The sequence below is a fragment of the Gopherus flavomarginatus genome, chromosome 6 (genome assembly GCF_025201925.1).
Source record: "Gopherus flavomarginatus isolate rGopFla2 chromosome 6, rGopFla2.mat.asm, whole genome shotgun sequence".
NCBI classification, from domain to species: Eukaryota; Metazoa; Chordata; order Testudines; family Testudinidae; genus Gopherus; species Gopherus flavomarginatus.
Window position 1 is genome coordinate 46,260,682 of NC_066622.1, and position 15,574 is coordinate 46,276,255.

Here is a 15,574-nt window from a genome sequence, read left to right on the forward strand (position 1 = left end):
TCTAGTATATTTATGATAAAGGACACAGTAACAGTTAGAGGAATACATAGAGAGAAGAGAATATAGGCAGGAGAATTTTAGGGTTGAAAATTAATTTTTAAAAATAGTGGTCCAATGCTGTATAAAGTGAATACAAATGTTTCTCATATAATAAACAATTTCTATTTTTATTCTTTTTTCCTCCACAGCATTTATCAAGTAGGCACAGTGTCCAGCAAAGCACAACACAGGTAAGATTGCTACAAAACCCTGGCATTATGTCTTTTTTTTTCCATTAAGTCTGTGATAATGTATCTGAATGTAAAGAAATAATGCAAATTGCTGACTGACTGATACTTATATAGAGCCTTTCATTCAAAGATCTCAAAGCATCATTCATCCTTTCCTTGGGTCCCTCTCTAGCCTATGTCTGAGCCTCCTTTTCCTTAACTCAAGCTGCTGCTCTTACCAGGGCTTCTGCCATGGAGTCACCCACAAGTAACAACTACCTATCTAGGTCTCTCTCCTCTCCATCCCCACACTGTTTCCCCTGAAAAGCTGCCTTTTAATTAGCCTTACTGTCACCTAGTTCCTGCTTCGTCACAGAATCTCTGGAATCGGATTGGTAGTTCCCAAAATTTCCAGCTTTAAATGACTGGGGCTTCTAACAGGTATTGTAGGTTGTGAATGTACTCTGTTATACCTTGATTTATTGTAAAATTTAGAGAATTTTTACATTTAGATTGTACCTTCAAAGATAGGGCAAATTTGAAAACTAAAATCTTAACATTGTCCCTGTACAGAAATACATTCCCAGCTCATTCTGAACAGAATTGGCTCAAATTGATTGTTGACCTGCACATAGTGTTTTTATTTACACCAGTGCAAAATAGAAATAAAACACTGTCAAATTAGAATGGTAGTATTTTACACATGCTTTCCACTGGTATAAATGATGTAACTGGTATTAGGCCCAAATGTACACCCTTCTTGGGATTTGGCTCTTTTGGTTACTCAAATATCAAAAATAAAAGATATGCCCACACCCCCCAGCCTAAGCTTTCTCTCTAAATTGTCCTAGACTTTCCTAACAGAGACCTCACTATTTTAGACCCCAAATCCCTCCTTCCCCCTAATCTCACATAGCCAGTTCCACATCTCTCATCTCCAGGGTGGTTAATGAGCTACAACTATTATAAAAAGTCAGCAAGAAGCAGTTTCTGAAGCATTTTTTTCAGAATTCTAATACCTGCTAACAGTGTGACTCAACAAGAAGAATTGTATTTTCTAGAATCAGGAGCGCTGGCTGAGAAACAGAATTGATGTAGTCTGTTTGATGGTTAGATAAATTGATTTCAGATTGGTAACACATCATCTTATCTCTGTTTCCAAAACCACTGCAATGAAAAACAAATATATAAGTTAAAACTAGAAAAACTGAAAACACGTCTGCCATATGTCTCTGATGTAGCACCTAATTCATGAGGCTGAACTTCTACTCCAGGGAGAAGGAAGAACTGAGTTATGACTCTGCCATGTGAGTTATGTGCCCCTATTTGTGAAGAAAATAATACTTGTTTTTGATTTTTAAATATCAGGTGGATACAATTCGTCAGCGTCATGGGGAAGCTTGCCGTATGCCAGTGTCCCACCACTTCTTCGTCAGTCTAAAGAGCTTCACCTATAATACTATTGGGGAGGACACAGATGTCTTCTTTTCTTTGTATGATGTTCGAGAGGGCAAGCAGATCAGGTAGGACAATATCAACTTCTTGTTTGCATTTCATCACATGTGGAAGAATGTGAATTCAAAGAATACAAAGGTTGGAGGAAAAATGTCTGAACTATCTCCTCTCACACTTGTCATGAGGCATTTTGATAGATGAATTCAGCAACTGGCAGTTTTGTGATGCATACATCAAAATATCAAAGTATGGTCTTTTTTGTGTAAGAAATATAGTTCTCAGGAAAGTGACTCAGAGCATTGACTAACAGTAGACATAGCATGGGCAGTCATTGTACAAACTTCCAGATCAGTCCTAAAGCTTAGCCTTAAAAAAGTTTTCTAATGTAGTCCAGGTCTTGTGCAGAGTTAAAGTGGTTACTCTGTAAAAAGTGATAATGCTGATTTGTGCCATATTATATGAGAGTTTTGAAAGGAGCCCAGCTGTTTGTTTACGTGCTTGGCTGAGATCATCAAACACTCTTTCCCTCGTGATCTAAGAAGGATCATAGTGGATTGGAGAGATGCTAGAATTACCATAATAATTTGTGTTCCTCACTCTGAGTTAGATATAAATACTTAAATATGGCTGCAGGTATCCATTCTTCTGGCTAGTTTGACTGTACAGTATGTTACAGGCAGCCACTAGAGCAGAGGTCCCCAAATTGTGGGGCACGCCCCCTAGGGGGGTGCAGAAGAGCATTTGGGGAATTGTGGTGGGCGAGGCCAGCCCCCCTGGAGGGTGGGCCAGGAGCGCCACCCAGCCCTGCCCCAAGATTTTCTGTGACCCCACCCCCAGCCACATCCCCCATTCTCAGCCCTGTGTCTGACCCTGTCCCCAGCCTTGGTGCGGCTCCGCACCTGGACGGGGGCTCAGCTGCCATTCCAGCCCCACCCTCAACCCCTGGCTGGGGAGGAAGCAGAGACAAACCCAGCTGCAGGCCTGGCCACGTCTCCATTCCCGGCCCAGGGATGGGAGCAGAGCTACACCCGGCCACAAGCCCGCCTGTGTCTCTGCTTGCGCCCCAGCCTTGGCCCCTGGCGAGGCTCCGGCCCTAGACCCACCCTCAGCTGCGGCCCCAGCCTCAGCGCCCTTTCCCCATCCATGTTCCCCCTGCCCAGCTGCAGCCCAGTCCTGGCCCTGGCTTCAGGGGAGGCCAGGGGGCCAGGGAAGCACGACCCTCAAAACTAAAGGTTTCAATATGATAGGAAATAGTTCCTATTTTTTTCCTTCTCATAAGTGGTCTTTGGAAATACCAGGATGAAAATTAACAGAAAATGACCACATCAAGTGCCTTGTATCTGAGTAGTGCAGTTAGTATATGTGTTTATCAAGAGAAGTCATTGAGACACCTTATGCTGAAGAAAATGTTGCAGGCAAAGGTCTAGTATCACTGGGAATCCTTGACTTAACTCTTATTGATGTCATCTTACTCCTGCACAACAAAAACAAGTGATGAAAACAGGTTAGAGAAAAAACTGAAGATTTCCAGACTAAAGCTTTTTTAAATTCTAATTATAGGATAAAAGGAAGGTATCATCTACAATTTATTTGAAAAAAAGCAGCACTTATAAATCATTCTTTTGAGCTTTGATTAAATTATGTCTGGGTCCTTGGACAGAGATATTTAACATTTCCCTAAAAGAATTTTATGCCATTGTGATCACAACTATCTTGTACATTTTGACATTTAAATGTGTCCCAAGCTGGGAAAAAAACAAATTTCAGAGCTCTTTCTGCCTTTTGTTTCATTTTGAAAAAAATATTCTTCCAAAGAAGTTGTGGGGTAGAACAACTAATATTTGGGGCTCTCCAGAGTACTAAAAAAAGTTGAAATATTGGAATACCCTAAATAAATCAGTTAACTCTTATAGTTAAACAAATGTGTCTGCCACCAATTAGCTGGGCATCTTCAAGAACACTTTTAAGGAATGTAGGGAGGGAGTCTGACCTGATATTGAGTCAGCTGTTTGATTCCCTCTATCCATAGGAGTTATTAAAACATTTATTTTGGCTGGTCAAAATACTCAAAGTCGTGGTGCTCCTCCAGAGAATAGAACAAAAAATAGCTATCACCAAAAGTTTAGTGTGAGAATGGCACATCTAGATACTTCAAATAAACACATTCAGTTTCTATAACAATTAACTGAAGTATCAGAAACTGCTGAGTTCAAGAGCAGCAGTCGGAAATGGGCAAGACAAATGTGCAGCTAGAAAATAAGCCTGTGCAAGGCCTCTAATAGCTTCAGACGGAGAGAAGTTGTCACATAAGAGACCACACTGGCTTAACCAGGAGATCTTAAATTATCTGAAACTCAAAAAGGAATCCTATAAGAAGTGGAAACTAGGTCAAATTACAAAGGATCAATATAAACAGCACAAGCATGTAGGGATAAAATTAGAAAGGCCCAGGCATGAAATGAGATTAAACTAGCTAGAGACATAAAGGATAACAAGAAGACATTCTACAAATACATTACAAGCAAGCAGAATACCAAGGACAAGATAGGCCTGTTACTCAATGGCAGGGGGAGACAATAACAATAACTTTTTCGTGTTTCAGTTTTCTCCAAAAAGTTTATTTGCGATTGGACTTCTAACATAGTGAACGCCAGTGAAAATGGGGTAGGATCAGAGGCTAAAATAGGCAAAGAACAAGTTAAAATTACTTAGACAAGTTAGATGTCTTCAAGTAGCCAGGATCTGATGAAGTACATCCTAGAATACTCAAGGAGCTAACTGAAGAGATATTTGAGTTACACCTGTACCTCGATATAACACTGTCCTTGGGAGCCAAAAAATCTTACTGCGTTATAGGTGAAACCGTGTTATATTGAACTTGCTTTGATCCACTGGAGTGCACAGCCCCCTCCCCCCCACTCCCGTAGGACTGCTTTACCGCGTTATATCCAAATTTGTGTTATATCAGGTGGCATTATATCGAGGTAGTGGTGTATTAGCGATTATCTTCAAAAAATCATGGAAAATATAGTGCCAATGTATACAAAGGGAAATAAGGACAACCTGGGGAATGACAGACCAGTCACCTTAACTTCAGTACCTGGAAAGATAATGGCACAGATAAGTAAGCAAGCAATTTACAATTGCCTAGAGAATGATAAGGTAAGTAACAATGAGCATGGATTTGTCAAAAACAGATCGTGTCAAACCAAGTTAATAGCTTTCTTTGACAGGGTAACAATCCTTGTGGATGTAGGAAAGCAGTAGATGATGTATATCTTGACTTTAGTAAGCCTTTTGATACTGTCTCTCATGACCTTCTCATAAACAACTAGGGAAATGCAACCTAGATGGAGCTACTATAAGGTGGGTGCATAACTGCTTGGAAAACTGTTTCTAGAGAGTAGTTATCAGTGGTTCACGGTCAAGCTGGAAGGACATATCAGGTGGAGTCCCACAGGGATTGGTCCTGGTTCTGTTTCTCATCAATATCTTAATCAGTGATTTAGCTAATGGCATAGAGAGTACACTAATAAAGTAGTGGTAGTGGTTTAGTAAGTTTAGCTTACAAGATAAATATGAGAAAACAGTGTAAGACTTGCAAAAAAAAAAGTTTGCAGACAATACCAAACTGAGAGGGGTTGCAGGTGTTTTGGATGATAAGATTAAAATTCAAAATGATCTGGAAAAAATGGAGAAATGGTCTGAAGTAAATAGGATGAAATTCAGTAAAGAGGAATGCGAAGTACTCCCTTAGGAAGGAACAATCAGTTGCACACATACAAAATGAGAACGGACTGCCTAGGAAGGAGTGCTGTGGAAAGGGATCTGGGGGTCATCGTTGCTTACAAGATAAATATGAGACAACAGTGTAAGACTGTTGCAAAAAAAGCAAACATCGTTCCTTGGATGTATTAGCAGGAGTGTGGTAAGCAGGACACAAGAAGTAATTCTTCTGCTCTACTCTATGCTGATAAGGCCTCAACTGCAGTATTGTGTCCAATTCTGGGCACCACATTTCAGGAAATATGTGGAGACATTGGAGAAAGTCCAGAGGAAAGAAACAAAAATGATTAAAGGTCTAGATAACATGACCTATGAAGAAAAATTGAAAAAATTGTGTTTGTTTAATCTGGAGAAGAGAAGACTAAAAGGGGACATGATAACAATCTTCAAGTACATAAATGGTTGCTATAAAGCAGAGGTGATAAAATATTCTCCTTATCCACTGAGGACAGGACAAGAAACAATGGGCTTAAATTTAGGTTGGACCTCTCAAGGTCCCTTACAGTCCTATGATCTTATCATTCTATGACCCAGTTCAGGAAAACAGTTAAGTATATGCTTAAATCCTTTTGAACTAAATGTGACTTCATCCTTAAGTGCTTTGCTGAATAGGGATGAAGTTACCCACAATCTTTGTTAATGATGTGCTTAAACGCTTTGCTGAATCAGGGCCTGAATGGCAACATCTGGGGGAATGGTGCACAAAGGAAGATGGGAAATACCTGAAGAGGCTTTTTGTATAACTGGCAACCAAAAGAAGCTGAAAATAATGCTGACCATGAAGAGGAAAGTACAAGGGCTTCTGAGATACTTGAATGCATACAAAAGTGCCTCAGAAATGCAAACAGTTGTTATTGTGCTCTTGGGGTTGTATCATGCACCAGTGAGCATCTATAGTGACAATAACATCAGTTTTAATATTGCCCTAACTTCCCAAAGGAAGAGGTGCAGGAAGACTGGGATGAGAGGCTGAGCTGCACTTAACTCTTGAAGACAGGAAATTATCTTTCCTAAACCAGAAAAGAAAACAAAGATAAATGTTTCTTTTAAAGTAGATATAAAAACGTTTTTTTAGCTTTTGAGCAATAAAGGTTTTCCCCCCTCTCAGTATGCTTTGGAAAATAGTCAAATATTCCCGAGTCAATGGCTCAATAGGCTGATGTGGTTCAGGAATGTCAATGTCATAGCCAACAGTATACAAGGGGGCGATGCAGCCAACATCATGTCTGACAGCCCTAACTGGATGGATCAGGTACACATTTTGCAGCTGAATGAACTGGAGGTGCTTTTCAGTATGAGATTGAGCAAGACTTTAATCCATGAGCTTCAAGATTCTAGTCAAGTGCCTTAACCACTTAGCCACTACACCTATTTTCTATTGTAAAATAGTACATCAGAGTGAAACCAAGCAAACCTCTGTGCATTCAGTTCTCAATGAAGAAAACAATGATTTTCTTAGTTATTCCCAGGCTGAAGGTTGGATGGTTCCCAGCAAGCATGTCTTAAGCATATAGACAGTCACAAACCTTGTTGAAGCTGGTGAGCATGATGGTTGCTTTGTTTGGTGAAGCTGTGTCTGGGAATGAGAAGCTGCCAGAAGCAGACAGAGATAGACGCAGAAAAGCCAATGAGTCATTAAGAAAAGCACTGGAAATGTGGTTCTGAGAGAGCTTTTTGGACAGAGTGCTGACTGGAAAGAGGTTTGGAACTGTGAGCAAAAAACCCATCTCCTGTTGTTTGATTCCTATTGTGTTCAGGAAAACAGGATTTGTAAATAAATGAGATTGCATCAAAGGAACACCTGACTCTATCATCAGCTTCTCATCCTAATGGAAACAAATGGTAGGACCCCAAACATTGGCTAACCACTCGCACCAGTAACTGTGTGTTCTTTTGATATGTGTGAATCCCACTGTAGGTATGCATATACTTCATGCAGGGAAGATCAGATTTTTTTGGCTAGCAGTGTATGTTGAGGCCACAGATGGCCCTGGTTATTGTGCGAGGACATAAAGGGCAAAGTGACTGTCCCTCCCTCAGTTCCATCTTACTGCCTACAACAGTGAGAAAGAACCTTGTGATGTACCACCTGCGGGCTCTCTATCATGAGCTATTTTTGTTTAACTTCTGAAAATTTTCATAACAGCCTTCAGTCCTTTAGTTTTAACATCTTGGACAGAATAAGCCTCTGTCTGGTTCAGATTTCTTCAACCAGACCACCCTTGTCCAGATCCCCCTTCCATCCTTCCCCCTCCCCCCGTATAAGGACCTCAAGATTGCAGACTGAAAATCTGCAGTCTTCAAGTCTTGTTCATCCTGTGATAGACTAATTCTTCTTACAAACAAGTTATGTGTGGGTGAATGCTATACAGTTGCTTGGTTTGCCTCTCCTGCATTCATACTCAAAAATTGAAAGAACCAAGACTGAAGCTCCATCTCTTGAAGCAATCAATGAGATATCTGTTTGATATTTTATAAGCCTCTGAATCAGCCATAAATGAGGGACTGTTAGACCCAGCAAGAGCTCTGTGGTAGGCACTCGCCACTACAGCACTAATGGCAAAGCATATCAAGAAAATATACCAGGTTTGAGTACTTTCCAGGTTCAAGTACTTCTGTTCACATTCTGATCACAGAAGTACAAACCATGACCAAGAATCTGCAACTTGAAGGCTGGAGACTGCAGACTACAACTCCAATGAATTAAGAAAAATTGCAAGTGGCAAACCACAATCATTAGTCTATCTCACACATAGGGAGACCTATTCACTAGGGATGCCTAAAACACACAAGTTGTACTGCTTCAACTATACCAGAATAGTTAAAGCAATGCAGCCCCCATCTCCAATGTGGATGTAGTATAGAGGTGCTTTATAGTACTATAGCTGTTCCTGTATGGAAAGGGAAATAAGCTAAACTGCTCTAAGGCACTGTGACATGGTGTACTTAGCTTTTGTGGCTCCCTACAGGAGGCCACACAGTCATACTAAACCATGTCCCAAGAAACAGCAAAGTGACAAGAAAGGAGCAGCGAAGGTGGGTGCTTCAGGCCTGCCTAGAGAGGCCTCATGGAAGCAGCCAGTCAGAGTCCAGTATGCTCAGATAAAAGGAGCTGCAGGGCTTAGCAGGTCAGTTCCTGGCTAGGACCAGACAAATGAAGAAAGGTGCTTCATTCTGGCTTGGAGATAGCAACAAATCTGAGGATGCTGGCCCTGAGATAGGGCTGGAGATAAAATGGGCCTGGTAGGAAGAGGCCCAGGGAAATAGCTGCAACAGATTGGAGTAAGCAATCCCAACTATACATATAAAATGATGGGGTCTAAATTAGTAGTTACCACTCAAGAAAGAGGTCTTCGAGTCATTGTTGATAGTTCTCTGAAAACATTGCAGCGGCAATCAAAAAAGCAAACAATGTCGGGAATCATTTAGAAAGGGATAGATGATAAGACCGAAAATATCATATTGCCTCTATATAAATCCATGGTACGCCCATATCTTGAATACTGCATGCAGATGTGATCATCTCATCTCAAAAAAGATGTATTGGAGTTGAAAAAGGTTCAGAAAAGGGCAACAAAAATGATTAGGGGTATGAGGAGAGATTAATAAGACTAGGACTTTTCAGCTTGGAAAAGAGGCTACTAAGGGAAGATATGATTGAGGTCTATAAAATCATGACTCGTGTGGAGAAAGTAAATAAGGAAGTGTTATTTACTCCTTCTCATAACACAAGAACTAGGGGTCACCAAATGAAATTAATAAGCAGCAGGTTTAAAACAAACAAAAGGAAGTATTTCTTCCCACAATGCACAATTAGTCAACCTGTGGAACTCCTTGCCAGAGGATGTTGTGAAGGCCAAGACTATAACAGGGTTCAAAAAAGAACTAGATAAATTCATGGAGGATAGGTCCATCGATGTCTGTTAGCCAGGATGGGAGGGATAGTGTTCCTAGCCTCTGTTTGCCAGAGGCTGGGGATGGGCTTCAGGAAATGGATCAGTTGATGATTACCTGTTCTGTTCATTCCCTTTGGGGCACCTGGCATTGGCTCCTGTTGGAAAACAGGATACTGAGCTAGATGGACCTTTGATCTGACCCAGTATGGCCGATCTTATGTTCTTAGAGGCTTTTTAGCAAGAAAACCAACAGTATCTTACACTTACTCGAGGACTTCAAGGTAATTCTATGTTCGCTTGGATTTGCACATCTCCAGTGTACTGCAAAATTTGTACCATCAGCTACAGCACCAGCAAATACAACTTATGTTGCCCTACTGTAGTCAGCCAGAATATCACTGTAAAAAGCAGCAGAGTATCGGAGGGGTAGCCGTGTTAGTCTGGATCTGTAAAAGCAGCAAAGAATCCTGTGGCACCTTATAGACTAACAGACTTTGTTTAGGAGCATGAGCTTTCGTGAGTGAATACCCGCTTCATCGGATGCATGTAGTGGAAATTTCCAGGGGCAGATATATATATGCAAGCAAGAAGCAAGCTAGAGATAACAAGGTTAGTTCAATCAGAGAGAATGAGGTCCTGTTCTAGCAGCTGAGGTGTAAAAACCAACAGAGGAGAAACTGGTTTTGTGGTTGGCAAGCCATTCACAGTCTTTGTTTAATCCTGAGCTGATGGTGTCAAATTTGCAGATGAACTGAAGCTCAGCAGTTTCCCTTTGAAGTCCTGAAGTTTTTTTGCTGCAGTATGGCCACCTTAAGATCTGATATTGTGTGGCCAGGGAGGCTGAAGTGTTCTCCTACAGGTGCAAGTGAATGAACCGGTGATGGTGTGGCTGATCTGGTTAGGTCCTGTGATGGTGTCGCTGGTGTAGATATGTGGGCAGAGTTGGCATCGAGGTTTGTTGCATGGATTGGTTCCTGAGCTAGAGTTACTATGGTGCGGTGTGCAGTTACTGGTGAGAATATGCTTCAGGTTGGCAGATTGTCTGTGCACGAGGACTGGCCTGCCACCCAAGGCCTGTGAAAGTGTGGGATCATTGTCCAGGATGGGTTGTAGATCCTTGATGATGCGTTGGAGGGGTTTTAGCTGGGGACTGTATGTGGTGGCCAATGGAGTCCTATTGGTTTCTTTCTTGGGTTTGTCTTGCAGTAGGAGGCTTCTGGGTACATGTCTGGCTCTGTTGATCTGTTTCCTTATTTCCTCGTGCGGGTATTGTAGTTTTGAGAATGCTTGGTGGAGATCTTGTAGGTGTTGGTCTCTGTCTGTCTGCACATCCACCAATGTAATATACACCATCATATGCCAGCAATGCCCCTCTGCTATGTACATTGGCCAAACTCGACAGTCTCTATGGAAAAGGATAAATGGACACAAATCAGATTTTAGAAATGGCAATATACAAAAACCTGTAGGAGAACACTTCAACCTCCCTGGCCACACAATATCAGATCTTAAGGTGGTCATACTGCAGCAAAAAAACATCAGGACCAGACTTCAAAGAGAAACTGCTGAGCTTCAGTTCATCTGCAAATTTGACACCATCAGCTCAGGATTAAACAAAGACTGTGAATGGCTTGCCAACTACAAAACCAGTTTCTCCTGCGTTGGTTTTCACACCTCAACTGCTAGAACAGGACCTCATTCTCCCTGATTGAACTAACCTTGTTATCTCTAGCTTGCTTCTTGCTTGCATATATATACCTGCCCCTGGAAATTTCTACTACATGCATCCGACGAAGTGGATATTCACCCGCGAAAGCTCATGCTCCTAAATGTCTGTTAGTCTATAAGGTGCCACAGGATTCAAAAGCAGCAGAGATACACTTGAGGACATCAGTCTTCCTCAGTTTCAGCAATGCACTGCACTTTGCTCACACACCATCAAATTTGACAGATTGAGAGCTCCAGCAGAGTCAGTCTATGGAGCACCTCTTTCAGAAGCCTCCTCACCTCATTCCATCAAGCATACTAAGACATTACCACCAACAAATGGGTGCTGAATATCATCACCACTGGCTATACCATCCAGTTCCTTTACCACCTCCTTCCCTATCCCCCTTTAGAGATCCTTTTTATGGGAGCCTTTTTACAAACTATATATTCTTCTTCCAAAGAAAAGATGGGGTCTTTGTCCTGTCCTAGTCCTGAGGCTACTCAACAAATACTTGTATTGCCTCAAATTCAGGATGGTAGTGCTTGCCTCCTTTGTTCCATTGCTCCAGACTCAAGACTGGTTAGCAGTTCTTGACTTGTATGACATGTACTTCAACACTGCCTGCCACCCACGTGGCACACAGGACGTTCTTCAGGTAATCAATACAGGGTTCTGCCTTTCAGACTCTCCATGGCACTGAGACTTTTCAACAAGTGCCCAGCATTGGTAGTGGCACATCTAAGGAAACAGCAATTTCATGTCCATTTGTACATAGAAGGGTTGGCTGATCAGGAGCAAGTCCCAGGATTAAAATAAAGACAGCCCTAAATTGAGTCCACGCTCTGTTCTCTCAGTTAAGGTTCCTGGTGAACTTAGAAAAATTGTGTTTCACGGAATTCTAGATGATAGAGTTCATAGGACCCCTATTGGACTCATGGTTAGCATGAGCAACTCTGCTGAAGGGTAGATTTAGATCCCTTCAGGAGCTTTTATATGACATAAGAACAAGACCATACACAATGGTTTGCATGTTCCTGAGGTTATTAGGACACCTCTGCATATATATATCCATGACACCACTTGCCAGACTTTGCCTGCAGCCAGTACAATACTGGGTAAGGACAGTGTACTTCCAGGCAAGTCACTGTTCCTCTTTGAATGATTACACTAGTGCATTCCACTATGGTGTATGTGCACTCAGTGAACGACCATCAGAAACTTTTTCCTTCAGTGGTTGGGTGGCTTGAGCCTCCCCTGCTGCTGTGTACCACTGCGTGCAGGTATAAAGGGGAGATCCTCCCCAGTCCTCCTCAGTTCCTTCTTACCACCCATGATGGTTATTGGAACTCTGTTCTACACCAGGACAGTTCTTCTCTCAGCATGGCATACTCATATATTTAGTTTAGTTTAGTTCCTAGTGTTGTTAGGATAGTTAGTAAGTTTTAGTTCTGTTATTTTAAAAAAAGGTTTTTCAGACTTCTTGTTTCCCAATTTGTTTTCTTTTTTTTCTAGTCTCAGTACCAAAGTATTCCTGGTCACCAGGTTTGAGCATTGGCCTGCTAAACCCAGGGTTGTGAGTTCAATCCTTGAGGGGGCCACTCAGGGATCTGGGGCAAAAATTGGTCCTACTAGTGAAGGCAGGGGGCTGGACTCGATGACCTTTCAAGGTCCCTTCCAGTTCTAGGAGATTGGTATATCTCCAGTTATTATTGCCAGGTTTCAAGCCATATGCTTCTTGCTCCAGGCCTATGCTGGTGAGCAAACTGCATAGTTGCTGCCTGAAATGGTTGGGAGAGGCTCACATGAAGGACTGATGCCAGATTTGCAGGGAGTTCAAGCCTAGGATGAAGGCTAGGGAGGCTACGCTGAAATTCTTGCTAATGGATGCAGCACTCAGGCCACCATCGAGCTGTGCCAGTCTGAGTCAGTGCTGAGTGCTGCAGCTTCAAAAAGAAGCACATCTCCAGAATTAGTGGAATCACAGTACCATGCTTCCTTGTCCATACTGAGGAAGAAATACAAAGCTTCTAGAGAGGAAACCAGAGGAAGGTCTCCACCCTCTTAAGTCTGGTAAGAGGGTTGAGAAGGAATTGAGTAGAGAGCATCTGAAACCTAAGCACTCCTCCTCCAAATCTGTGCCTAAGTTGGCACAGTCGACTCCATGCCACAAGGGGCACCATCAGGCCCAATGCTGGGAGAGGCAGTATCAACTTCTTCTGCACTGTAACAAGAGACCATCTTGATGCCAACTACTGCAGTGGCATTTTTGGCAGTGTAGCGAGGCGCCCTGGCTCCCCGCCGAGCCTGAATGGGAAGAACCAGAACAGATGCTGAGGTGGGCGGAGCCACCGCTGCCAGTCCCCGCCCCCCAGAAGTTAAGGGGTGGGACAGGAAGTATAAAGACCCGCCCCCAGCACTCAGTTAGGCGCAGGCCGCCGGAGGGGACAGACGCTGGTGCTCGAGCTCCCGCCGGGCCCAGCCTGCCCCGTGCTCGGTATCCAGAAGAGCGCTGGCCTGAGCTGCCCCGTGCTCAGTATCCAGAGGAGCGCTGGCCTGAGCTTCCTCGTGCCCGGTATCCAGAAGAGCGCTGGCCTGAGCTTCCTCGTGGCCGGTATCCAGAGGAGCTGCCTGAGCTTCCCCATACCTGGTATCCAGAGGAGCTGCCTGAGCTTCCCCATACCTGGTATCCAGAGGAGCTACCTGAGCTTCCCTACGCCCGGTATCCAGATGAGCTACCTGAGCTTCCCCACGCCCGCTATCCAGAGGAGTCACCTGAGCTCCCCTGCGGCTGGTATCCTGAGGAGCCCATGGTCTGGGACCCACCGGACGAAGCCGGCGAGAGACAGGTACCTAGAGAGGGGGAGATTGGAAGTGGCCCGGGAGTAGCCGACCCCAGTCTGGCTCCAGGGGACCCCGAACCAATGTCAGTGTGTTGCGGCCAGGATTCCCACTGACTGCAGCGAATCTTTACCGCTGCCAGGGCCACGGGCCGGGACGCAGTGGAGTGGGAGGGCCTGCTTCCCCCCTGCCACCCTTCCAAGGGTGACAGACTCCCCCTCCCCCTGGCCTGAGGAGGCCTTCTGTACTGTTTAACTCGCTGTATTCGCTCAGCCCTGCTGAAAGGCCTGAGCCTGAACTGTTTGCTGCCCCGCCCTGCTCCAGGGCCGGGCTTATAGGCTCTGTCTTTGCTCAGCCCTGCTGAAAGGCCTGAGCCTGTACTGTTTGCTGCCCCGCCCTGCTCCAGGGCCGGGCTTACGGACTCTGTGTCCGCCCAGCCCCTGTTGAAGGGCCGGGACTCTGACTTGCTTAGAGACTGTTTGTTTGCTCAGCCCCGCTGAAGGGTCTGAGCCCTGGACAGATTGTTGCTTTGTAGCAAGGCGCCCTGGCTCCCCGCCGTGCCTGAAAGGGACGAGCCCCAGCACCGGACCCTTACAGGCAGCAAGAAACCTGCTTTGCATTTTGGTACTGGTGTCTCCATCCTTACAAGAGTCCAGTCCCCTGGCACTGTGGCCAGTGATTCAACCTCCAGTACTGCTGTTGCTTACTTCCCAGATAGGCAACCTCTTGGTACCCTCTAAGAGGAAGCTTGCTATGATGGCATTGCTCTGCTCATTGCCTGGCTCCCAGCATCAGTCCCTGGCACTGATGGGATCAGCTCTGCCATTGTCAGAGGAAAGGGAATCTTTGAGTCGTAGAATCATAGAATGTCAGGGTTGGAAGGGACCTCAGGAGATCATATAGTCCAACCCCCTGCTCAAAACAGGACCAATCAACCATGAAGCAAGACCCACAGGTCTATGCACAGATCCTTTCTTCGTATTTACCACAGCAACCCTTCAGTGGGACCCATGGGAATGCCCTGCCTCATATCAGTGGTTCTTTTGGAACCCTTGGAGATTTCCCCCAACTTCCTAATCTTCCCCACACTGTGTATGTTAAGTATCCTCACCTAGAAGGGCTGAGTCTACACACTGAGCAGCTCTGTCCCCAGAGTCGAGTACCAGGTGCGGTACCGAGCATCCCGGAGGAGGTTCCAGAGCCACAGCAACAACCAGTAGAGGAGATTCTATTCTCTCCAGTCTTGGCTTCCTCTTCATCTTCACCAGACAAAGCCACTTTGTCCAGCATGATTTCACCTTCTCCTGATTTTAAAGTTCATCAGGAGTTGCTGAAGACTGTGTTCCTTCTAAGGTGCATGCCTTCATGGCCATGCAAGAGGGCATCAAAGGCCGCGCACCTAATTAGTGGAGCCATGCAGGCATGCAGCCATATGCATGCTGGGACCCTGGAGAGGATGTGTAAGAAGATAAGGTGGGGGGAATAAAGGGTGGGTGGAGGCAGTGGGGTAAGATGGGAGTGGGGAGCTTGGGGCGTGTAGGACTGAGATGGCCAGGGAGAGACACCTCTCCCCCAACCCCAGGGCTATGGCAGGGAGAGAGGAAGAGGACTCCCCCAGCTCTGGGGCTGTAGCAGGGAGCCGAGGCTAAGGTGAGGCGAGAGGGCCCAGGGGAATCCTC

At 44.5% G+C, this 15,574-nt stretch overlaps 1 protein-coding gene across 8 annotated transcripts in view; it reads left to right on the forward strand.

Annotated features, from left to right (window-relative positions):
- DOCK3 (dedicator of cytokinesis 3) overlaps positions 1–15,574 on the forward strand; it is a 603,350-nt gene that overhangs the window by 284,750 nt on the left and 303,026 nt on the right. For all 8 annotated transcript variants that reach the window (XM_050957666.1, XM_050957672.1, XM_050957667.1 and 5 more), the window contains exons 8-9: positions 189–230; positions 1,578–1,732. In XM_050957666.1, the coding sequence (XP_050813623.1) occupies positions 189–230; positions 1,578–1,732 (197 nt within the window). The remainder of the gene's footprint in view (positions 1–188; positions 231–1,577; positions 1,733–15,574) is intronic.